This window comes from Lonchura striata, chromosome 1 (assembly GCF_046129695.1).
Source record: "Lonchura striata isolate bLonStr1 chromosome 1, bLonStr1.mat, whole genome shotgun sequence".
In the NCBI taxonomy this organism is placed as follows: Eukaryota; Metazoa; Chordata; class Aves; order Passeriformes; family Estrildidae; genus Lonchura; species Lonchura striata.
The window spans coordinates 94,908,961-94,935,027 of NC_134603.1; the positions used below are offsets into that span (position 1 = coordinate 94,908,961).

The 26,067-nt window shown below is 43.1% G+C and overlaps 2 protein-coding genes across 5 annotated transcripts; both read right to left on the bottom strand.

The window, feature by feature from the left end:
- Positions 1–2,705: 2,705 nt before the first annotated feature.
- Positions 2,706–11,385, bottom strand: LOC110478241 (ribosyldihydronicotinamide dehydrogenase [quinone]-like). Of its 4 annotated transcripts, none has more exons than XM_077785967.1 (7): positions 11,287–11,385; positions 10,884–10,936; positions 9,324–9,488; positions 8,301–8,443; positions 6,690–6,803; positions 6,208–6,309; positions 2,706–5,078 (listed from the first exon to the last, which is right to left on the bottom strand). In XM_077785967.1, the coding sequence occupies exons 2-7, from the start codon at positions 10,924–10,926 to the stop codon at positions 4,905–4,907; spliced, it is 741 nt and encodes a 246-aa protein (XP_077642093.1). In that variant the 5' UTR covers positions 10,927–10,936; positions 11,287–11,385; the 3' UTR covers positions 2,706–4,904. The 4 variants fall into 4 exon arrangements, with proteins under 4 accessions (XP_077642093.1, XP_021400451.2, XP_077642100.1 ...); XM_021544776.2 differs by having other exon boundaries at positions 8,301–8,431; positions 11,287–11,378; XM_077785974.1 differs by having other exon boundaries at positions 10,884–10,943; positions 11,287–11,358.
- Positions 11,386–15,200: 3,815 nt separating this feature from the next.
- On the bottom strand, positions 15,201–21,709 carry NQO2 (N-ribosyldihydronicotinamide:quinone dehydrogenase 2). The gene is made up of 6 exons (XM_077790854.1): positions 21,627–21,709; positions 20,401–20,565; positions 19,393–19,523; positions 17,788–17,901; positions 16,365–16,457; positions 15,201–15,490 (listed from the first exon to the last, which is right to left on the bottom strand). The coding sequence occupies exons 1-6, from the start codon at positions 21,631–21,633 to the stop codon at positions 15,317–15,319; spliced, it is 684 nt and encodes a 227-aa protein (XP_077646980.1). The 5' UTR covers positions 21,634–21,709; the 3' UTR covers positions 15,201–15,316.
- Positions 21,710–26,067: the final 4,358 nt, after the last annotated feature.

Sequence of the window (26,067 nt, forward strand, 5' to 3'; positions counted from 1 at the left end):
AGGACACTATATTTTTCCCAAGAAGTGACTTCGTGGATTCCTGAGCTGTCTGAGCACACCAGTTGCTCCTACCCTGTGGCCCTGTCACTGCCTCAACCTTCAGGGCACTATAAACAGCGTCGCATCTTGACTCTGCCGCTGCTCCATCTCTTTGGGAGCTGCGATGGGTGCCACACCATAACTCTTGTCACCTGTTGAGCTATCTGGGCAGCCCAATCGGTGCCACACCATGGCTCTCTCACTGTCTGAGCTTTCTGAGCATTGCGATCACTGCTGCATGGTGACTGTCATTGCTCGAGATGCTTGGGCACTCCAATCCGTGCCACACAGTGGCTCTATTACCTGTTGAGCTCTCTGGGCACTCTGATCCGTGCTACACCGTGATTCTGTCACTGCTCCAGCCCTCCGGGCACTGCGATCAGTGCTGGCAGAGAATCTGTCCCTGCCTAAGCTTTCTGGGCACTGCAGTCGGTGCCACACAATGGTTCTGCCACTGCCTCAGCTCTATGGGCACTACGATAATTGCCAAGTGACTTTGTTGCTTCTACAGCTCTCTGGGGACTACGATCAGTGTCACATCTTGATACTGCTGCTGCTCCATCTCTTTGGGGATTGCAATAGGTGCCACACCGTAACTCTGTCACCTGTTGATCTATCTGGGCGATCCCGTCAATGCCACAATATGACTCTGTCACTGCCTTAGCTCTGGGCACTCTGATCTGTGCTATGTCTTGACTCTGGCACTGCTCCAGTCTTCCAGGAACTACAATCAGTGCCAGCAGAGAATATGTCCCTGTCTGAGCTCTCTGAAAATTGTGATCGGTGTCACACGGTGGCTCCATCATTGCCTCAGCTCTCTGGGCACTATGATAATTGCCAACAAGTGACTTTGTCTCTTCCTCAGCTCTCTAGGCACCCTGATTGGTGCCGCAAGAGAATCTGTCACTGCCCGAGATCTCTGTGCGCTATGATCCATGCCACATCATGTCTTTGTCACTGCCTGAGATCTCTGGGCGCTATGATAATTCCCAAGAATCAACTTTGTAGATTCCTGTGCTCCCTAGACACTTCAATCACTGCCACAATGTAGCCCTGTTTCTGCTTCACCTCTCTGGGCACTAGGGTTGATGCCACACATTGATGCTGGTCCATCTGTTTGGGGGCTGTGATCAGTGCCACACAGTAACTCTGTCACCTGCCAAGCTATCTGGGCAGTCCGATCAGTGCCACACCATGATCCTGTCACTGCCTGAGCTCTCTGGGCATTATGAGCCTTGAAAACCTGCTGATGCTATTGATTCTGAGAGCAGGGTGGGACTTCAAGGCGTTGGAAATACCTTTGTCTATGGAATATTTAGTGCTGGATATGTGGGCATTTTTTTGTGTTCAGGAAGGCCCGAGGCAGGAGTTTGTTTGTCAACAGAGTTACTAACACAGATGACAGCCCTAGGGACAGTTGCAGGAATACGTAACCAAAAGAGTCACTGTAAATCATGTAGTTCAGCCTCTTCTGGATGTCAGGTATGTAGTTAATACAGCTTCTTTACAGAAGGGCCTTCCCACTGCCATTCCTCTTTGAAAAGTTTGGTGATAACGAGTGTCTAATGTCTTTACCATGATCTTTCCCACTCTCGAGAACTGTTGCATTCCCTATGATACTTTCAAGTGGTAGTGACAGAAGAGCAGCAGCATATCAACGTGGTAGGGCAGCATCAGCCCACAACTATGTTTTAAATTTTTTCCTTTGATGGTCAGCAATGCAATATAGGAGCTCCTAAACCATCCATCTACCCTTATCTGCTCTTCCAGGGATGGCACTGTCTGCTTTGTGCCTTGTGTTGGCCCACACAAGGCTGCTGGGAGCAGGGGCTCCTCCCTTCTGGCTTTCTGGAAGGTGTCGCATGGGAAAGACAGGTGGGACACGGAACGATGCGGGCGACCCTGGGTTTGGAGAGATAGCACAGCCTTGGTGATCACTTTCAAGGAGAACTTTTCTCTCTGATTATGAAACTGCCCTATGATGGGCAAACTGAATAAACAACTTCTTTCTAGGATTTTGCAAAAAGAAAAAAAAGAAAAACGGAAGTTGACAGTGGAATGAGAAGAATTGATGCAGGACCAGCACATTCCTGTTTTCCACCCATGCTGGATTAGCTGGTATTCAGACAAAACTGGAGTTTAATGCTCCGACAGCTCCTGATGTAAGGGCTGATCACACTTACTGTAAAGAGGAGACTCAGGACCAAATGCTGACTTGTCACACTGAGCTCACTGTAGTTTAAATGCTGCAATTTTATGTCCATCCACACTGTGAGGTATCACAAGGAGAGCTTTATTGAACCTGCAGTCCAGAGAGTCTGGGACATTTGTCAGGTAAATAAAGCAAATGCAAATATAGACATGAAATATGTTATAATTGGCCACCATCTCTGGTGGGCCAATTATTCAGTTTTTGTCTTCTGCAAGCCCAAGCATCACAGAAAACTTTGGATTACATTTGACTTCTAAGGGTTTTTTTTCCCCTTTTTATGGTCAGTTGGTTTGTCTGGTTTGCTTTTTCTGCTGTTTAGCTTTGCATTGGGTATGGGGCCAAAGGTGTGGTCTAAAGATGGGAAGAGAGATAGCTGAATTTATTAGAATTGCTTGGTTAAAAACTTGTCAGTCTCATTCAGTGGTGATTTGCCAACAATCACTATGCAAAGAAAGAGGTTTATTTGTCATTTATTTGTATGTGCTTGGAGGTTGGTGTTGCCAGTTTTGACATTAATTCATTAAATGAATAGGGAAAATAAACTGATCCAGAAATGCAAACTGAATTTACAGAGAAATGTCTTAATTCTGATAGAGGAGAAGGAAAGATTCTCTTGAAATGGACAAAATGATTGGTACATTTTTAGTGCTTTTCTCAATAATGAATTTATCTGAGCAGAAGTCTTCAATTTTAGTATTAATGAGAATTTAATAAGCCCATTAGTTTTCTTTCAACTTTAACTGAACTTGCATTAATCTCAACATTCACATACTTTGTACTACAAATCTCAACCAACTTACTAAACTTAGTGCTACCATGTGTGGGAGCTGGCATGTGTCTGCCAGATAGTGTCAAGCACAGTATCCTCAACATACAGGTCAGTCTGACATTCTTCATCTAATAGTTAACCCCACTAAGCTCTGCAATTGATCCCAAGCAGTAAGATTGGTTTGACATTGCAACTTCTGCTTTTACCTCAATTTCCTTCTTTCCTGAATAGTCTGCTAATTGAACACAGTGAATAGAAGGATGATTTCTCTTCTATGCAATTTTAAAATTTGTGCTCAGATTTCTTTCAGTAACTTTAAGTTGTTCTCCTTAAGTCTTTAAGGCATGAATCTGCTTTCTCCACAACTTAGATGTGTAGTACTTTCTTCCTTATTCCTTTTCACTTTCCTTTTCCTATAACAAAGCTGTTGAGACAAAGCAAATTTTCTGCTTCTGCAACCTAAAGACTCTGGCTCACGTACCTCACAGCAGACATCTGCAACAGCTTGGGGCAGCTCTGCTTCCTGGGAAATGTCTCTGTTGAATGTGGCCCTTTGCTTCATATGGGAGCAAACAGGAAGACTGACCTTTTCCTGTGGTGGCATTTCCCAGCCTGGTGTATCAGTTTACACAGAGCCTCCAGAGCTTGGGTTCAGCATGTTTATTATCCAATTAGTCCCTAAGGAACTGTAAGGCTGGGGTGTGATAAGACTGCCACAAAGCAGGTATGGCAGATGCATAGAGGCTTAGTTGTCTTTGACAGGGACTCAGGGAATGGGTTCTTACAGTGGCCACAGTCTTTTAATATCAAAGTGCAAAGGCAGCTGTTAGGTGAGCTGGTCAAAGCAAGAAATTCAGTAGCTAAGTGAGAAACCCACCCCCTTGCCATATGCACAAACAGGGTTAACAACTCTAAAGCACAAAAATAACACTGCTACATTTCCAGGTAAAAATCCTGGATATTAAGAGCCAGACAATTCATTTATCCCATAGATCCTGACCCATATACAGACAGTGCATCTGCAGGCTTTCGGGTTAGTGCTCTGCCTCACTATCTGCTGGTGCTGGAGATCTCCAAGGAAGCTGATTGATGCTGATGCTGGAGGGGAAGCAAACACCCTCCAGACCCAAACACCAACACTGACTGGTGTGAGAGGGCAGGCTACAGACAGGATTCCTTTTTCTCTCTACTTTGGAAAGATGCATACTTTACAAAAGGGAGCTGTAGTCTACAAAGGAAGGTAAATTAATGCACATATCACTACATACATATTTATTTTTTTCTTTTTCTGGCATCTGTCATAGCTTTAATATTGCTATATAGATAGGATCTGGAGAAGCCTAGATTTAATCTAGAGAAGCCTATGGCTGCCCACAAGGATTTCCAGCTGTTTAAGACACTTTGCAATGGTACATCCTTTTGCAACACTAGTCATAACGTGGTTTTTGTTGCTCCAAGGCACAAATATAGCACTATCACAATCCATCTTGGGCTTTTAAAGGTTGAGTATGGGCACCATATTCCCTGGCAAAGGAAAAAGAAGTGTCAATTGGTACAAAAAGTGTTAAAATAAATGTGGCCACATACTGTTTCACAAGCAGCAATGGTATAATCTGCCATGAAACACCATGTGTGCTATCAACCACAAGGAGGCAGGATGACGGTGTTTATGTGAGCAGAGAGAATTTCAGAGTTTTGCACCCATCCTTGAAGGGAATCTCCTGGGAATCACTGAAGATAAATGCACTGTTGTCAGTTAAACTGCTAGAAGCAGTATTGAAAATTGTTAAAATATATCTGAATTAGGAGATTAGTGTTCAGATATTTAGATAGAGCATCAAAAAGAATGGAGAAAAAAAAATCTTGTAGTCTTGCACCTGACCACTACTTGAAATACCACTCAGGAGAGCAGTTTATGGGTTCTTCCTTCCAAAGAGTCTTCAGACGCTGGGTCCAGGCAGCCAGCATCTCCTTCCTCTTCTCCTCAGAGACATTCTCTGGAGCATAACAGATGTGAGGTTCAAGGACTTTGACACCACAGAAGTGCATGATTCCATGCTGGATGCAAAACAAAGAAAGAAATGCCTCAGGAAATATCTACTCTTACTTTCCTTTGAAGAACATGGAAGATTCAAATCTGTTCTGCTTCTCTGATCTGATATCAGCCAGGTTCTCTAAACCTGTGCATTTATCAGGAGAAGGAAAATAAATTGCAGAAATTCACCACCTATCCAGTCAGACATTATTGAAGGCATTCAGCAGAATAGCACACAAGATACTCAAAGGGCAACTTCATTTCCTCTGCTCTGGGGAATTTATTTTTAACTGCTGCTAATCCCGTAGAATTTTTCTTTTTGGGAGCTGTTCACTGTTCAGTTTGCAAGGATCACAAAAGTTCATTGTTCAGTTTGAAACTCTTCAGATGGGTCTCTAACTGCAGTGCTCCACATCTACTTCTAAAATGTTTTTTTTTTTAAACTTTTTCCCTCTGGCTTAGCTGAGGTTTCTGTAGGAAGACTAGTACCTCTGGAATCAGCTCAACTTGCCATTTTCCCTCTGTGTTTCTGAATTTAGATCTGTGTTTCACATTTTTGCCAAGTTGACCTGCAAGCTCTGCAGCTGGACAGCTCCACAGGAGCAGGCAGCTGATAACAGTGTGGGAAGACCATGGAATTTTGGCTCATCTCTTGTATCAGGAAGAAGCTGGCAAAACTTGCCTTACCACCTGTATTTCCCAAACCATGCTGGGTACTTCTGAAAAAAGAGTAGCAATTAGAAGAGGAATGCTAACTTTGTGTGTTGACTGTTACTGCGAGGGTAACGTGTGGCTCCCCTCCTGCCCTGCATCCTAAATGAAATGGGAAACCACTGGGAACAGAAATGCATGACTGCGTGACTGAGCTAAAGGAAATCCTGTAGCAGGGAAACTGAAAAGACTCACAGTGTTAAGCTTTCTCTACATTCTAATCTGGAGGAAGCGGGACAAAACAACTTTAAAAGTCAGTGGACTTTTAAAGTATCCCAGCATTTTAGGTAACAGTTTACAACCTGCAGATCCTTGGAACTGACAATTTGAATATTAACTATTATATTTCATATCTAAAAAATACCCAATAAAGCAATTGCTAAAAATAGCTGGAATAATAAAAAATTATATAGACAATAACCAAATGTTCATATATTATACCTGCATGGGCCACAGGACATAGCGAATATCACCACCAATACCTTCTTTTGAATATATCTCTTGGCTTACTCCCGTGGTGAAAGAAAACAGGGATAACTTGTCCTAGAATTAGGAAAGTTGTGGTTAATTAAGACATATTTAAAGAGGAGTGCCTGAATGGTTCAAGAGATATTCAGGCAAACCTGGACAGCAAGGATTTCTAATGAAGAGGGTGACTTCTTCTTTCTCAGACCTTACATGAAGTGGCAGTTCTGAGGCAAAGATTGATGTCATACAATTAGACAGTGGACTGCGTGTCTTTGGAAAGACAGAGGTTAAAGAAAAGGAATTATGTGTCTGACACCCTTGTGTGAAGTAGGGCTGATACACTACAACATAGTGTAAAGTGAGAGCTGTAAACAGCTACAATGGAAAAGAATGAACAAGGACCCATAGAACATGGTGCAAGCCTTGACCTTAGTAAAACAATTCCAAAAACATACCTGAAGCAAACCATCATCATAAACCTTTGACAAATCGTAAGCAAAGCCTTGGACCAAGACTCTGTCCATCCAGCCCTTCAGGATTGCAGGCATGTTGAACCAAAACAAGGGAAACTAGGCAAAGAGAAATGACCTGGTTAGCACAGAGAGTCTGGGTCACCCTTAGGCCGGGTTTATAGGAAAAATCCTGTCCTCTGAACCTGCTCAGATCCTGTATGTACCTTCTCCAGCTCTCTGTCAGTAGAGGTAGTAACTATGGCTGGCAAAAGAAGCCAAAGTGCTTTCTGTTTGTGGTAAACCACAGGGCCAGACCTGAGTATCTACAGCACACCAACATTGTGGTGCATGTGAGGGCTTCCATCCAGAATAAAGTTGTAATGTGTTGAATTGGTGGGTGCAATTTAATTCTGATTTAAGGCTATACAGAATCATGTCTCCTATGGCTGAAAGGCAAAATAAACTACTATTGTATTAGCAGGATTGACATCTGCTGATCAGTTCTGATCTGACAGTCTGCTGACAAATGCCAGGGCATCATAGGAAAGACTTACTTTCAAAGCCTTATTTTCATGACCCCTAATCCCTTTACTGAGAAGAAAAAGAATTTTTTAACAGTTGGACCCTTGGTTTCTAGATCTTCCAGTTAGTCCGTGGGACTGCATGCCAAAGCTATCATGTCCATGGCATTATCTTGACTGCTTAATGGGCTCTTATACGAGGCTGCATCACTACTCTTAAACCTTTGTACACATTGCAAATAGAGAAATTCTATAAACAAGTAACCACACTTGGCTTAATACACGGTGAAAACAAAATGGAAACTGGGCAACCACCACTGTAACTACAAACAGTGAGTTTAGTCTGTAGCAAATCTAGAATTCCTTCATCATGTCCTTTAGAGGCTTTTAAAATTTATTTTGTATTTTCTCCACCAGAACACACTCAATTCATCATAGCATTTTACACATGAAACGTAGACGGCAACTACTTCCTTCAGGGCATGTCTTACTGTTCTTATATGGGAAGTGATAGTGTGAAAATTACAATGACTTAGAGTGAAATGCTTAATTGATATATGGCCCCAACCTAAATTTAATCTAACTTTAGACAGAGGAATATATATAGAGATGTCTAAGGCCAACAGGGACACAGAGAAATGTAAGGCTACTACTTCCCTCCACAATACTTTGTGATTTGTAGAGTTGGCATAATGGAGAACAGAGATGGGCTGTAAAGCTCTGTTATCAATTCCCAGTAGTGTTTCTGCAAGTCAGCAACAAATGACAACAGTCAACTTGGGAAAGCCCAATTCCCTGATTTGCTGGTTGCCCCCAGCTCCTTGCCCAGGAAATAATCCTTCCTCTGCTTTCTGCCTGCCTGCCTGCCTGCCTGCTATCCATGGTCACATGTTTTTGAACATCCTACAGGAAATTTGGCCCAGTGTTGGGGAGTTTCTGGGGTTGCTGTTGTTTTCAACCTGCATCATTGTGCTACTCAATTACTGGATTTACTGTAGTAATGACCCAGATAATTGTACTACTGACCTGTAGTTTCTACTGTACCATTTACCTAAAGTCAACAGCACAACTGAATTCTGTTTAAAATAATGACCTGAAAAATCAGCAGGTCTGCTTCCCGCACTTTCTTCTGCTCTTCAACCAGGTCTTTGGACAAACATCCTCTCTTGTAAGCTTCCCAGGTTTCCACACCATAATTGAACGCTTCTGAGTTGTGCAGGTGACCTGTGGGTAGAACTGAAAAGTCATTCCTTGGCCCCTGTGCAGTATCAGTGCCAGATAAGAGTTGAATGCAGGTTGCCATTCACAGTTCTAAACTGAGTTACTGCTTTCCATTTTTCCTGCTTTTTGTCATTGTTGGATATTCAGCATCAACCCAGCTGATGGCCACTTGATTTTAAAAAGGAGAGGAACATAGGATCTCAGAGTTCTAAAGCTTCATCTTCCTGTAGCAACACAGGAAGTGCAATATGAGGACCTAAGCTTGCCTCAGGACTCTGGGGATGCAGGTGGAAGATTTAAGAGAATGTTGTGAATTGTTCTGCCTCTGCCTTAGGGCTTGCTGAGGCCATCCTGCACTTGTAAGCTTAACTATGGAGCTGCTTTCCAGCCTCTATAACTGGGACATTCCCCAAGGGATGGGGGACCAGTATTGGGAATCAGCTCTACTGATTCCACTAGCAGACCATCAGTCTCTAGCAGAAGACAGGGGCAGTTGTAGCCTCGTGAACTAAACTGTAACTAAACTAAGTCCCAGAAGGGCATCTGAAGGCATTTCCTCTCCATGAGAAATGGTCTCTGGAGGCTGATTATGGACACGTGCTAATGACTTTTTTCCTGTCAGTAATTTCACTGTGATACAAAGTTCATGTTCAGGAGTGGACTTTTAGAAATGCAGATGTCTGGTCATGGATAAGTTTCTTATCAATTAATTTTGTTTCTTACTAATCTCTTGAAGATCTGATGGCTGGAGCACCTCTCCTACCAAGCCAGAATGAGAGTTGGGGTTGTTCAGCGTGGGGAAGATTTCAGAGAGACTTTTTTCAGTCTTCTGACACTTGAAGGAGGTCTTACAAGTCACTGTTTTTTGAGAGAGGCATATTTTGGCTGGGTTCACCAACAATGTCATTCCTTGTTGCTCTGGGCTCAAACTGCATGGTGTATAAATCCGACACGGTGACACTGCAGCCCTGCTTGGTCAGCTCTTCCACAGCAATCTTCAACAAAGATCCATTGAAGGACTTGGGCTCTTGATGTGCATACACTATCAGGACTTTTTTCCCTGGAGGCAGAAAGAAAACCAGGAGACCATTTGGAATCCGGGAGGCAGGTGCAGAACAGTTTGTAGAGTTGGGGCTCACTCCTTGCTCCTTCTGTGGTGTCTTTTCCCAAGGACACAGAAGCAGTGAAAGTAGTGACAGTGGCAGCATTTGACTCCTGCTCAGTAGCACTGAGTGGCCCCTGAGGCCCTGATTGCTGCATGTGCCCAGCGCAGCAATTCTGTGCTACACTGGGCTTTCCTAGGTGGAGCCCAGTGCATAGAGGGGGTGTTCCATATCAGGTCACGCTGCCCTACATCAGCACAATACAGCCCCTTCTCTTGAGACAACATTTCTGTTGGTCTGATTCCACTACCATCCAAAAAGCATTGCCAGATAGATTGCCCAAAAGTGTCATGGAAGTGTCTTAGAGGTTGGAACACCTTCCTACCGCAGTGGTGGTTCCCTTCCTGATCTTTCATTTCAGTGCTGTGCAAGTTACAACACAGACATTAAAGATAGGGATTAAAGATGCTCGTGTCCCACTTCAGCACAGTTACAATTACTTCTGTACAGAGCAAAAGGGTTTTTTTTCCTCAAAGATGAGATTCTTATGTATATTTCAAACTGTTGTCAATGTGGATTCAAGGTAAACTGAGTGTCCAGGCAGTTGTGCAAGTATGAAATATCTGAGAGGCACATAACAAGACTCTGCTCAAAGAGCTCCACTGTGTGCTTTATTAAGCATAGGTCCTACAATTTTTATAATTCTCTTAAAAATCATTCATCAGAGAAACAAAGGAAAGATTTTGTATGGGGTTTTTGTTTATAGATAACCAGACAGGGAAATTCACAGGCACTATTGAAAATGACAGGGTTTGCAGAATATGCAGCTCTTGCTTCCTGACTGCCAACCCAAAAATTCAGGCATTTCCTGAACTCGGTTTCTCTGTGCCGCAGCTTCTGGATATGGGTACCTAATGTCTATGAAAGAAGAGGTATGCAAAAAAGACTATTAAAACTTGCAGGTCAGATGCTATCATAAATTTAATGTGTCTATAAACTCTTTAAATCCCTGCTCCTTACTCTACTCTGGAATTTCAGGAGCAGTTACAACTTCGCTGTTTCTGCCAGATCTCAACAAATGGAGCTCAGTGATTGCACGTTATCAAAAGCTCCAAAAGGTGCTAACTTTCATTCTGCAAAAATGCTGATTTGTTTCCATTTCAGTAGAACTGAGGGCACTTGGGCAAAGGATTTGGAGAGGCTGGAGTTTTCCAAGGCATCACTTACTGAGGTAATTTCAGTCTTTTGGAAAAGTAAGACCTCAGTGTCCCAAAGGCCCAGAGGCCTCAACCCTGAGGCACCCAGCGCTCAGGGCTGGAGCGAGCAGCATTTTCACCCGGATTTGCTCTTACCTGCCATTGCTGGGGAGCGCTGGGGAGCTTCACTCTTGATCATCTGTCACTGCCTGAGAACTCAAGTGAGAGATTGGCGATGAGAAACACCCGGAGCAGGTGCAAGGAGAATCGCTGTTTCAGCGGAGATGTGCCGTGGTGTGGCTGCGGGCACTCACGCACAGCCGGGCACTGTCCAAGCGCGGCCGCCGCAGCGGAGGGAAGCCGCCGGCTCTCGGCCCGGCCCCGGAGCAGGAATTCCCTCTCCTCCGGCCGCCGCACGGCGCTGGGCGCCCGCGGCACGGCCGCCTCGGCCCGGGCTGCGCCGGGCGCACGGCGCCGCTCCCGGTCCCGTGCCGCCTATGGAAAGCGGCTGCGGAACAGCCCCGGCGCCCCGCTCCCGGCGCAGCCCGGGCTGCCTTACCTGCTCCCCGGGGCCCGCAGCACATGTGCGGCGGGGCTGGAGCGGCCCTTCCCGGCGGCCCCGGGCCTGGGGCAGCGCCGGAGCGGGGCGGGATCGGGATCGGCGCCGCCCGCCGCTCCGGCTCCGCCGCTGTGACAGCGTGCGACACCTACATCATCTCTGGATAGGTTTTTTTATTCTGGGTCTCTGCTCTTCTCCAAGTACAGAGCTTGTCCTTCATTTCTCTCAGCAATGCAGTATGAGAGCTCCTAAACCATCCATCTACCCTTATCTGCTCTTCCAGGGATGGCACTGTCTGCTTTGTGCCTTGTGTTGGCCCACACAAGGCTGCTGGGAGCAGGGGCTCCTCCCTTCTGGCTTTCTGGAAGGTGTCGCATGGGAAAGACAGGTGGGACACGGAACGATGCGGGCGGCCCTGGGTTTGGAGAGATAGGACAGCCTTGGTGATCACTTTCAAGGAGAACTTTTCTCTCTGAGTATCAAAACTGCCCTATGATGGGCAAACTGAATAAACAGCTTTGTTCTGAGACCTTAGGAAAAAGAAGAAAGAAAAAAACCCCCAATAAACAAAACAAACCTCCACCACCACCATCACCAATAAACAGAAACAAACAAACAAACAAAAAACAACAAAAAACACAACACAACCCAAAACAAAACAAAACAAAAAACCCCAAACCCCCCCAAAAACCCCAAAACCAAGCGCAGTCGTTTCCCCTGGAAAAAATGGAAGTTGACAGTGGAGCAAGTAGAACTGATGCAGGACCAGTACATTCCTGTTTTCCACCCATGCTGGATTAGCTGGTATTCAGACAAAACTGGAGTTTAATGCTCCGACAGCTCCTGATGCAAGGGCTGATCACACTTACTGTAAAGAGGAGACTCAGGACCAAATGCTGACTTGTCACACTGAGCTCACTGTAGTTTAAATGCTGCAATTTTGTGTCCATCCACACTGTGAGGTATCACAAGGAGAGCTTTATGGAACCTGCAGTCCAGAGAGTCTGGGACATTTGTCAGGTAAATAAAGCAAATGCAAATACAGATGTGGTATCTCTGGTGGGCCAGCTGTGCAGTTTTGATCTTCTCCTGCAGTCCCAAACATTACAGGAAGCTTTTGATAACATTTGACATAGTTGTCTTTTGGTTTGGTTTTTCTAATTTTGTATTTATTTATGATGGGGCTGAAGGCAGTAAGAGAGATGGCTGAATTTATAAAAATTGCTTGGTTCGAAAGGTTTTTTCCAGCGTGTACTAGGTAAAGAAAGGGAGTTATTGGCGTCTATTTACATTTAGAGGTCACACCTTTGACATGTAGCTGTGTGGTTTTTTTTTGGTTTTTTTTTTGTTTTTTTTTTTTCCAGTGGGATGAAAACTCTGTGTGTGAAATTTGCAGGTTTCATTGCACCACTGGAAAAATTATAGGGACTGATGAATAAAAAGAATCAAATCTCCACAGTGATAGACCAAATGGTTACCAATGGTAACCAGATGATTTCCTTATCCCTTAATCTTAACTAAAAATCCAATCACAGTAAGCTTGTGCCATAATGGGAAGGTGACTTTGTACCTGTTTTCCTGGTATTAATTTAAGGGCTGGATAGTAGTAGTAAACTTTGCCAACACAGGTTTAATTTTTAAGTCTCCTTTCTCTCCTCCTGTAGTTTGCTGCCAGGTATCTCTTTAGAGACTTTTTCCTCTCCATTTCACTGATGAATTTTAAGATCTGTAGCAACCTGAGTGTATTCATTCTCTGGCTGTCTCTGGCTTAACACTTTGCCTGGCCCAGCAAGAATGAGTGCTCTCTCACACAGGAGGTTTCCAGCTCAGGAGATGACTCAATGCTAGAAAATTAATTCTGGGCTCTATACCTCCTCTGGGGAGGAGGATCATTGGTGGGCAAGAGTAAAGTATTTTTCCTAGTATTTCTGAGGAAGTACTTGTCTATATTTTTTGTGTTATCTACCTTTTAATCTAAAAGTAAAGCATTATCTGGTCTGATTGATTCCCCCGTTGTTCAACAGTCATGAAGATATTATGCTGTAGAGCTTATTTTAGAGAAAGAAGCTGTGTTCTTAGTTAATTTTGCATCATCTGTGCACCAAAACTCGTATTTCTCTAAACCCCTCAGAGAGCTGAGGTGGGAGAAACTGCAGCAACTAACAAGGCTGATGCTTGTGGAGCAGGGTTGCATCCACCTGGGGAGTGTGAATGCAGAATGGGAGGCTCCAAGAGCCTTGGGAACCACTGTGGTTGGTGACTGACTGCAGTCACAACTTTTCACTGCAGTTAAGTTCAAAAGAGCACTACTTGACATTTCCCATAGATACTGAGCAGTGGCCTAGCAACAGATGGCAGAAATACAAGGGTGTATGTGTAGAGAGGATTTGAGAGAGGATTGACATTGAGAGGATTATTTTGATGAATAATTTATTACAAAGTATATTCCTCTGCAAGCTGGCAGCTCACCTCAGTGATGTTGCTTCAGGAACCAAATATTAAACCACAGAATGAACAACACCTGCCTTAAATATCAGGATTTTTGAAACCTGGATTAAAAGCACCTTACTGCAAGACATCAGTCTTGGTTTCTCTAGGCTTCTTGGTAACATAGTTCAGATGGGTATCTGTTTTCTTCTATTGTTCTGCAATTGCAAGCATGTTTGACCTGCCATTTCAGAACATCAAATAAAAGAAATACCATCATGATTTCTGGAAAAAAATGTCATACAAAAAGATCAGACCACTACTTAGACATCTGTGGGAGAGCAGGACCACCAGCAACAAAAAGCAAATACCCAGACTAAATGGAAGCGGAAAGCACGTTCCTTTATACCCTTCTCCCCAGCCTGAAGTGCAGCTACAAGTCACTCACCTGATTCCAGCTCCATTCTCATGAAATCAATGCTGGTTTGGCAGAGTGACATTTGACTTTTAGTGTTATGTGATTTAGAAGGACAATTATTCTTTAGTTCAAAATGTCTGTAATACTTCCAGTGCTGCTAAGACTGCAATACTGGCACTTCTTTTCTCTCTCCTTACTAAGCACAAACAAGTGCACACACTAAAAGAACATCAGGATAGGGACAAAACTCTTGGCTCACCACCCACTGCCACTTCACAGTTGATGGCTTCCAAAGCATTGCAACAGCAGCAGCCTTCTGGAATCTGAAAACTTTGTCTCACATGCCCCACAGCAGACATCTGCAACTGCTTGGGGCAGCTCTGCTTCCTGCGTCCCTGCTGGATGTGGCCCTTCACTTCATACAGGAGCAAACTGGAAGAGGTGACTGATGTGAGAGGGCAGGAAAAAACTAGGATTCCATTTTGTCTCTACAAAGGGTAATCAAAATAGAGAAGTCCATTTGATTTTAGGAAGTTGCATACTTTACAAATGGAAGTTGTAGTCTACAAAGGAAGGCAATTCATGCATATAGCAATATACAAAATTTGCAATTTTTTCACCTTTCTGGTATCTGTTATGGCTTTAACATTGCTTTGTAAATATGTCTGAAATCCTGGGGCTGCCCACGAGGCTCTCCACCTGTGTAAGACACTTTGCAATAGTACATCCTTTTGCAACACTACTCATAATTGGTTTTGTTGCTCCAAGGCAAAAGCTTTCACAACCAATGACAAGTGACTTTGAAATGACAAGTTGGGTATGGGCAAGATATTCCATGATAAAGGAAAAAAAGTGTTAAAATAAACTTGGCCATATACTGTACTCTTTGACAAGCAGCAATGGTGTAATCTGCCATGAAATATCATGTGTGCTATCAACCACAAGGAGGCAGGATGACGGTGTTTATGTGAGCAGAGAGAATAACACAAAGAGTTTTGCACCCATCCTTGAAGGAATCCTCTTGGGAATCATTGAAGATAAATGCACTGTAGTCAATGAAACCGCTAGATGCAGTATTGAAAATTCTTAAAATATATTTGAATTAGGAGATTAGTGTTCAGATATTTAGATAGAGCATCAAAAAGAATGGAGAAAAGAAAAATCTTGTAGTCTTGCATCTGAACACTACTTGAAATACCACTCAGGAGAGCAGTTTATGGGTTCTTCCCTCCAAAGAGTCTTCAGACGCTGGGTCCAGGCAGCCAGCATCTCCTTCCTCTTCTCCTCAGAGACATTCTCTGGAGCATAACAGATGTGAGGTTCAAGGACTTTGACACCACAGAAGTGCATGATTCCATGCTGGATGCAAAACAAAGAAAGAAATGCCTCAGGAAATATTTACTCTTATTTTCCTTTGAAGAACATGGAAGATTCAAATCTGTTCTGCTTCTCTGATCCGATATCAGCCAGGTTCTCTAAACCTGTGCATTTATCAGAAGAGAAATAAATTGCTGTTAAACACACAGGACTGTCCTCTTTGTATGCTGTATGCTGTTCAAGTTGCAAGGATAAGGGACAGTCTAAAGTTCACTGTGTTGTTTGAATCTCAGATTGTTCCTGAACTGCAGTGTGTTTCACATCTACTTCCATGTTGATTTCCTGGATTTTTTTTTTTTTTTTTTTTTTTTTTTGTTTGGTTTTTAAGCTTTTGCCTCTGGCTTAGCCATATGAACCTGCATGATGTCTAGTGCCTGTGGAAGTTCAGCTTGCCATTTTCCCTCTGTGTATTTCTGAATTTTGAGTTGTGTTTCATGTTTTTGTCACATTTACTTGTGAACTGTGCGGCTGGACAGCTCCTCAGGGGTAAGGAGCTGGTAACTTCAGTGAGGAGGAGACATCCTTCACAAATTGGGTAAACACGGCAAACAGAAATCCTGCATGCTAAAGCTAAAGTTAATCCTGTAACAGCAGACACACTGGAAAAGCTGACAGCAGAAGATTTCCCCACATTGCAAGCTGGAGGAAGGGGGACAAAACAGCTTTAAAACTCTATGGACCTTTGAAGTAATCTCAAGATTTTAGAGTCGAGTTTATAACCTGCAGATGCTTGGAGCAGGCAACTTAATTATTTCTTATTATGTTTTGTATAAAATAAACAATAAAACAATTGTTTATAAATAGCTGGAATAGTAGAAGTTAAAGCAAATAGTAACCAAATATTCATATATTATACCTGCATGGGCCATAGGAGATAGCGAATATCACCTCTGATTGCATAATTCTCTTTGCTTCCTCCCGTAGTGAAAGAAAACAAGGATAATTTGTCCTAGAATTAGGAAAGTGGTGCTTGAATTAGACACGTTTAAAGAAGAGTGGCTGAATAGTTCCAAATATATTTGGGGGAACCTGGACAGCATGAATTTCTAGAGGAGGGGGTGTCCACTTTCTCCCCAGATATTCCAAGGACTGGCAATTCTGAGGCAATGATTGATGTCATACAATTACATCAATGGACTGAGTGTTTGGACTTTGGGCAGAGATGGGTTAAAAAGAAAATAAATTATGTGTCTGACACCCTTGTGTGAAGGAGGGTTGATCCTTTTTCTTCCTTATGCAACAGTTGGAAAACTGTGTCTGGAAAGCCCTCTGTTACTGTGAAAAATCTCTATTCCTGTCCTCTGCAGAAATTTTTTGTTAAAAACCCTCTTCAAACTTGGGCTTGCTTAACCACCATGTTTCTTCTGCTCCTGTGATTATGGTATTAGCCAGGTGCTCAGCTTCTCTCATCTCAGTTTTAGCTTCTGTAATCGAGCTAACATTTTTCCAGTGCCGTATCCCAAATGTCTCGAGCCTGTACTGGGACCATTGGGGATTATACCTATTTATGTCAGTGAGGTAGTTATTCAATGTAAAGAAATTTAAATATTTGAAATTGTTAAGAACATCTGAACTAACAGAGATTAACATGCACTGAAATAAATTGAAACTAATATTGACTGTTTTTTGATGCTGCATTTGTTAGCAAATAAAATCTATCAGAGATAGTGGGCCAGCATTTTCAGGGATATTCTCAGTGCTGTGGGGAATTAAAAATGTATTAATTGACAATGAGAGATACTTCTCATGCCAAATTAAAAGCTACAGAGAGGAAAAGGTTCAGAGTAGATAGTTGTGACAGAGGCTCACACTCTGAGTATTTCAGATTTCTGATTAAGTTTTATAGTTCAAGTCCAACCTTTGACATCTAATCCCAGAACAGGACTTTGACACTTAGCATGTCAATCATTACAGGTAAGAGCAGTGCTAGACTTCCAGGACTGCTGTAGTTACAGAAAATGGATTGATATAAAATGTTTCCAAGCTGTATGATACCACAGTATACTCTAATACTCCTAACAAATTATAAAGCCCACATAGTTGGCCAATAAAGGTCTTTAGGAGATAGTGTAAATCTTTAGGAAATGCTGCAGTCTCCTTATTTTCTTACCCTCCAGACTGTGTTAAGAAGCCAGAAAATCACACAACATATTACCAAAGCATTATTTCAGAGCAGTGAAAAGTAAGAGCTCTAAACAGCTACAATGGAAAAGAATGAACAAGGACCCATAGAATATGGTGCAAGCCTTGACCTTAGTAAAACAATTCCAAAAACATACCTGAAGCAAACCATCATCATAAACCTTTGACAAATCGTAAGCAAAGCCTTGGACCAAGACTCTGTCCATCCAGCCCTTCAGGATTGCAGGCATGTTGAACCAAAACAAGGGAAACTAGGCAAAGAGAAATGATCTGGTTAGCACAGAGAGTCTGGGCCACCCTTAGGCCGGGTTTATAGGACAAATCCTGTCCTCTGAACCTGCTCAGATCCTGTATGTACCTTCTCCAGCTCTCTGTCAGTAGAGGTAGTAACTATGGCTGGCAAAAGAAGCCAAAGTGCTTTCTGTTTGTGGTAAACCACAGGGCCAGACCTGAGTGTCTACAGCACACCAACATTGTGGTGCATGTGAGGGCTTCCATCCAGAATAAAGTAGTAATGTGATGAATTGGTGGGTGCAATTTAATTCTGATTTAAGGCTATACAGAATCATGTCTCCTATGGCTGAAAGGCAAAAGAAACTACTATTGTATTAGCAGGATTGACATCTGGTGACCAGTTCTGATCTGACAGTCTGCTGACAAATGCCAGGGCATCATAGGAAAGACTTATTTTCAAAGCCTTATTTTCATGACCCCTAATCCCTTTACTGAGAAGAAAAAGAATTTTTTAACAGTTGGACCCTTGGTTTCTAGATCTTCCAGTTAGTCCATGGGACTGCATGCCAAAGCTATCATATCCATGGCATTATCTTGACTGCTTAATGGGCTCTTATACGAGGCTGCATCACTACTCTTAAACCTTTGTACACATTGCAAATAGAGAAATTCTATAAACAAGTAACCACACTTGGCTTAATACACGGTGAAGACAAAATGGAAACTGGGCAACCACCACTGTAACTACAAACAGTGAGTTTAGTCTGTAGCAAATCTAGAATTCCTTCATCATGTCCTTTAGAGGCTTTTAAAATTTCTTTTGTATTTTCTCCACCAGAACACACTCAATTCATCATAGCATTTTACACATGAAACGTAGACGGCAACTACTTCCTTCAGGGCATGTCTTACTGTTCTTATATGGGAAGTGATAGTGTGAAAATGACTTAGAGTGAAATGCTTAATTGATATATGGCCAACCTAAATTTAATTTAACTTTAGACAGAGGAATATATATAGAGATGTCTAAGGCTAACAGGGACACAGAGAAATGTAAGGCTACTACTTCCCTCCACAATACTTTGTGATTTGTAGAGTTGGCATAATGGAGAACAGAGATGGGCTGTAAAGCTCTGTTATCAATTCCCAGTAGTGTTTCTGCAAGTCAGCAACAAATGACAACAGTCAACTTGGGAAAGCCCAATTCCCTGATTTGCTGGTTGCCCCCAGCTCCTTGCCCAGGAAATAATCCTTCCTCTGCTTTCTGCCTGCCTGCCTGCCTGCCTGCTATCCATGGTCACATATGTCTTTGTGCATCCATCAGGAAATTTGGCCCAGTGTTGGGGAGTTTCTGGGGTTGCTGTTGTTTTCAACCTGCATCATTGTGCTACTCAATTACTGGATTTACTGTAGTAATGACCCAGATAATTGTACTACTGACCTGTAGTTTCTACTGTACCATTTACCTAAAGTCAACAGCACAACTGAATTCTGTTTAAAATAATGACCTGAAAAATCAGCAGGTCTGCTTCCCGCACTTTCTTCTGCTCTTCAGCCAGATCTTTGGACAAACATCCTCTCTTGTAAGCTTCCCAGGTTTCCACACCATAATTGAACGCTTCTGAGTTGTGCAGGTGACCTGTGGGTAGAATTGAAAAGTCATTCCTTGGCCCCTGTGCAGTATCAGTGCCAGATAAGAGTTGAATGCAGGTTGCCATTCACAGTTCTAAACTGAGTTACTGCTTTCCATTTTTCCTACTTTTTCTCTTTGTTGGATATTCAGCATCAACCCAGCTGATGGCCACTTGATTTTAAAAAGGAGAGGAACATAGGATCTCAGAGTTCTAAAGCTTCATCTTCCTGTAGCAACACAGGAAGTGCAATATGAGGACCTAAGCTTGCCTCAGGACTCTGGGGATGCAGGTGGAAGATTTAAGAGAATGTTGTGAATTGTTCTGCCTCTGCCTTAGGGCTTGCTGAGGCCATCCTGCACTTGTAAGCTTAACTATGGAGCTGCTTTCCAGCCTCTATAACTGGGACATTCCCCAAGGGATGGGGGACCAGTATTGGGAATCAGCTCTACTGATTCCACTAGCAGATCATCAGTCTCTAGCAGAAGACAGGGGCAGTTGTAGCCTCGTGAACTAAACTGTAACTAAACTAAGTCCCAGAAGGGCATCTGAAGGCATTTCCTCTCCATGAGAAATGGTCTCTGGAGGCTGATTATGGACACGTGCTAATGACTTTTTTCCTGTCAGTAATTTCACTGTGATACAAAGTTCATGTTCAGGAGTGGACTTTTAGGAATGCAGATGGTCATGGATAAGTTTCTTATTAATGAATTTTGTTTCTTACTAATCTCTTGAGGATCTGATGGCTGGAGCACCTCTCCTACCAAGCCAGAATGAGAGTTGGGGTTGTTCAGCGTGGGGGAGACTTTTTTCAGTCTTCTGACACCTGAAGGAGGTCTTACAAGTCACTGTTTTTTGAGAGAGGCATATTTTGGCTGGGCTCACCAACAATGTCATTCCTTGTTGCTCTGGGCTCAAACTGCATGGCGTATAAATCCGACACGGTGACACTGCAGCCCTGCTTGGTCAGCTCTTCCACAGCAATCTTCAACAAAGATCCATTGAAGGACTTGGGCTCTTGATGTGCATACACTATCAGGACTTTTTTCCCTGGAGGCAGAAAGAAAACCAGGAGACCATTTGGAATCCGGGAGGCAGGTGCAGAACAGTTTGTAGAGTTGGGGCTCACTCCTTGCTCCTTCTGTGGTGTCTTTTCCCAAGGACACAGAAGCAGTGAAAGCAGTGACAGTGGCAGCATTTGACTCCTGCTCAGTAGCACTGAGTGGCCCCTGAGGCCCTGATTGCTGCATGTGCCCAGCGCAGCAATTCTGTGCTACACTGGGCTTTCCTAGGTGGAGCCCAGTGCATAGAGGGGGTGTTCCATATCAGGTCACGCTGCCCTACATCAGCACAACACAGCCCCGCCTATTGAATCAACAAGGAAAGAGGAATATTTTCTATGCCGTAGGAGTTGTTTATAGATAACCAGAGAGCCAAATTTATAGGGATTATTGGGACAAGGGACAAGGTTTGCAAAACATGCAGCTCCTATTTCCTGACTCCCAAGACAAACATTCAGGCATCTCCTGAGGTCATTTTCTCTGGGACACAGCTTCAGCCTGGAGCAGCACTTGCTGGGTAACAGGCAAGTTTCCAGTTTCAGGGAAAACTAGTAGAAGCAGAACTGAATATTCCATGAAACAACAGCACATTTTTAACTTAAATGATAAGAGGTAATTATTTCACGATGATGTACAGTGTCCATGAAACAAGAGTTCTGCAAAAAAAGAAAATTAAAACTTGCAGGTCAAATGCTATCATAAATTCAACATGTGTACAAACTTTTTGAACTCCTGTCAATATGTTATTCTGGAGTATAAGGAGCAGCTGCCTCTTTGCTGTCCCTACCAGCTCTTAGCAAACAGGGAGCTCTAGGGAGTGCCTGGAGATGGACAATCTCCCCAAGGTGCTCAGTTTGATTCTGCAAAGCTGCCTAATTTTTTCTGTTTTGGTGGAGCTGAGGGCACTTGGGCAAAGGGTTTGGAGAGACTGGAGTTTTCCAAGGCATCACTTACTAAGGTAATTTCAGACTTTTGGAAAAGTAAGACCTCAGTGTCCCAAAGGCACCCAGGGCTGGAGCGAGCAGCATTTTCGCCCGGATTTGCTCTTACCTGCCATTGCTGGGGAGCGCTGGGGAGCTTCACTCTTGATAATCTGTCACAGCCTGAGAACTCAAGTGAGAGATTGGCGGTGACAAACATCCAGAACACGTGCAAGGAGAATCGCCGGGTGCGCGGCGCCGCTCCCGATCCCGGGCCGCCCTCCAGAGCGGCCCCGGCGCTCCGGCCCCGCCAGGCTGGCTGCCCTTACCTGCTCCTCGGGACCCGCAGCACACCTGCGGCCGGGCTGGGAGCGACCCTTCTTAAAATCACTGAGTATCCTGAGCTGGAGCGGACACACAAGGATCATCGAGTCCCTCTCTTCCCGGCGGCCCGACCAGGCAGACCCTGGGGCAGCGCCAAGTGCGGGGCGGGATCAGGATCGGCGCCGCCCGCAACCACGGCTCCGGCTTTTTTTCCCTCTGCACCTGGTTTCGTTTGATACCCCCACAGTTGTAGTTCTTGTACTGTGAGTGGCAGCGAAGGGTTAATCCGTGCTCTTCTCCCCTGTCCTCTGGTGATGTTGTGGACTTGCAGCATGTGCCGCCTGAACCACCTTTCTCCTGGTGGTTCTGTTTCCAGAAACCGTTCTGTACTTTCAATCCTTCTCAGTGCTCTTCTCTGCCCCTTTCCAGTTTTGCTGTATCATGTCTTGAAGCAAGGAAACCATCTCTATACATAGGTTTCACACTGTGGAGATGACTTGAATATACCTAGTAGTCTAATGATTTTCTGCTCTGCAGATGTAAAATTTGTGCTTTTTTGACTGCTATGGAGTGTTGAGCTGATGAGCGTGTGAAATTACCTGTTATAATTAGAAAATTTTACTCCCGTGTGGTGTTAGTCAGCTCATAGCCCTTTATTTTAAAAGTGAGGCCAATCTGGTTGGTTTGTCTCCCATAAGCATCTCGTAAGGTTCACAAAGACTGAAAATAACTTTCACTTGTCTAACCTCCTCAGCAGCATTCAGAACACTCTGCTGGTCTCAGTTCTCACAGAGGTTAGAAACAACCCTTCTGCTCTATGAACGACTTACCTATTGGAGGAATTTGGCACAGGTTTGTAGTTTAAATACTATTCTTCAGATATATTATGGGTACACGTCCCTACTGGTATCTAAAATACTTTTACTCTTGATTTGTAGCCCCAAACCATCTAAAGAAGATGAATAACTTTTATTCTCTGAAAATCTAATCAGGAAACTTGATTTTCTGTTGATTTTCTTGGGGCAGGCATTGGACACATGGAGAGGAAGGTGGAAATACTTTAAAATTTTCTTTCTTAATTGCTGCAGTATTTGCTTATTGGTCCATTTATTTAGAAATGTTATGAGTTGGATTTAATTCTGTCTTCAGCTTCAGAGAAACCAAACACCCATTCTTAAAGAATGACCCCCAAATCACACTGCAAGTTGTTTATTCTGGAGTGGGTACATGATCAGTTCTTGTTGAAGCTGTTTCACTGCAGAAAAATACTTTATGTTTTGGTGAAGGAAAAGAGAGAAAGTGGGCATCATTTTATTTCTTAGGCACTGGGATGACCTTGGAACAGGAAAGTTCCAGTCTTTATGTCAAGAATTGCTGAAAATTTTAACATGCAATAGCAGATGAGTGCTGTAGTGACCCACTGCAGAAGGTGAGGGTAACCCAGGTTCTTGTTGATAAATCCCTTGGGGAGGATTAGAGGGAAACAACACTGAATGATTGGTAAAGAAATGCTTCCTAATGTCCAGTCTGAACCTGCCCTGGTGCAGCTTTGAACCATTCCTGCTGTCACTGGATCCAGGAGAGGAGAGCTCAGCACTTCCATCTAAACCACTCTGAAACAGACAGGTTTGTTGCTTCAAGGCAACAAAGAGTTGAGCCATAAACACAATCAAAGCCATTACAGATGCCACTGTAAAGTACAAGAACATGCAGCACTTAGGTTGATTGGTTTCTTCAGCAATTGAACTAAATGAAAGCTTCCCCCTCCCACTTTATCAGATGACACAGCACACAAGCGGGGCTGATGGGCAATAACTGTTGTATAAATTCGTCTGGAAATGCTAATACCGTATTTGTGTGTGTGTATGTGTGCATTTTCTTCTATACAAATTGTGTACTGTGGTTTAGAGTGTTAGGGACGGTCATCTTAGAAAATAAATTCATTAAGATAAATGAAATAGAATATAACAGCTCAGGAACGACTTTAACTATTCTTACGGCTTTTCCTAGGATTGATACGAAGTTTACTGTACACATTGTTCTGTCTTTGGAGTAGTTTATCAATATTTTAAGAGACTGTGCATCTAAAGGATATTTGTTGTGCCCTCTAGCGCCCAGTGTGAGGCTTTACCTTTACAGCAGAAGCGAAGCCTCCACCGAGGACGAATCCCTAAGGCAAATTCCGTCCCAAAAAACCTGTTTTTAGAATCTTTGCTGCCAGTGATAATAAATAGCAAGGAAAAACGATGCTAACAAACGTTAATGTGAGAGAAATCCTATTTAAGATTAGTTTTCCGTGACTTTTGCAGAGAACAGAGCCACTGGGGGAACGGTTCTAAGCAGTGAGTACTGTGGTTCTGCACTGAAAAGGAAGAAAAAAGGAGAAACTGAAAAATAATATCCAACAGAAGATAGGTCTTTCCCGCCATACGTGTCACAATAACACTGTAGTTATTCGTAGGCTTGTTTTGTCATGTGATAAAGATGACAATCACTCTTGCATTGCTCTTTCTCCTTAGAACAGAAAGGTTGATGGGCTGGTGCAACAGGAAGGAGGGAAGGAAGGAAGTAGAAGGACTGTGGGACTACCAGCCTCTCACTGTGACCTGTTTTCTTCTCTGTCTGTATGGTAATAATAAACAGAAATTGAAAATGGTAACCTCTGGGGTTAAGTCTGTCATACAGTCTCTAAATCAAAAGCAAACCAAGAACAGGGATAGTGTCCCAGAAAACATCTATCAGGTGTTTAGCTTATTTTTAAACTTTGTGATGTTAAATATTTAACACTATGAAAGTATATAAATTAAATATATATCTAAGACTTTTATCTGTTTGAAACTGAATTGCAGCTTCTGCTAGCAGATCAGGTGTAAGAGGACTAGTTCAGTCAAATACAAATTTGTTACTTTCAAATTTGAAATCCCTTCTGTAATTTTAACTGAGGAGTCTGGCCTGAAATGCTCTTTTGATGAGAGGCTAAAGTTTCAAATCTGGCTATGAATTCATTCTTTGTCTGTAAAGCATGGCATATCTAGGATTTGTCTTTGCATCTGAATAATGAGACTCTTTGCTAAACGTGACTGTCTTTCTTTGCCCCATTTGTGATAGCAAAAGACAATAGGAAGTGTCTGCACTCTCCCTCAATTACTTGTGGAATAGTTAATGTAAATATAGAGTGAAAGTAATATTAACTGGTACTTAAAGAGGCAATGAATAAGCAGTTTAATTTCAGGACAGGGTACTTTATGGAGTATTTGAACTGAAAACGGCGATGTGTTAGCTATGATATAAAAAAACTTGAATACATCTGATCATAGTTTTCTGAGAAGGTATTTTAAAATCTGATGATATTTTACAGCTCTACCTATCTGACTTTGAACAACTTTGAAACACAGTTTTAAAAATTGTGATCTTTTTCAGGAGAGAGGTGAAGAAGGGACTAAGCAGATTTTCTATGCCAATAATTCTTTCCTTAGATGAAACAACAACTTGGGAGACCTGTTTCAATAGTCATTGCACATAAAAAATGCTTTCTATCCCTAATGTAAGATTCACATTTGGCTATTATGGAGAAAAGACCATACATCATATTGGCATTCTGTTTTCATATTCAAGATGATGCTTCTTTAGATTTGAAAAGTGATGCTGGAAAGAAGCACAGCTGCTGCCTGAAGTCTGTTATGGTGTGGGTAACAATCCTATACAGCTGATCAGCTGTAGAGAGGCAGCAGAATGTACATAAGGGGCTGCCTCTGGTGAGTCCAGTGACATGTGTGACATTATGTACTTCAGAAGCAACTAATTTTAGATATTCTTTCCAAAGGAGTTTTTACAGGTTCCTCTCACATGCCAGAGTACTAGTCTGAAACATCTGCTGACAGGTCGTTCTGTGCACCTGCAAACGCCATGGGGAGAAAAGCCAGGGAAATGAAGAGGGAGCACCCCCTTGCTCGGTGTGCCATGACCTCATGCTGGCATTTGTTATGGGATGTACCCATGATAGTAACTTGGTGATTGCTTTCCAGTTACTGTTGAGCCTTTCATTGACTTGGAATCAAGCTATGGTATGAGATCAAGTCCTGTACAGGAACACACCACCCCATGAGCTGAGCGCTAGCCATCCTGGTAAAAAAGCCATCAAAGGAAAATTGTTTTAACACATAGTGCCCTGCCCAGGCTCAGAATTAACAACCTGGCACTGGAAATTGTCACAGCTCAGTGGCAATCGGCTTCAAAACAAATCCAGC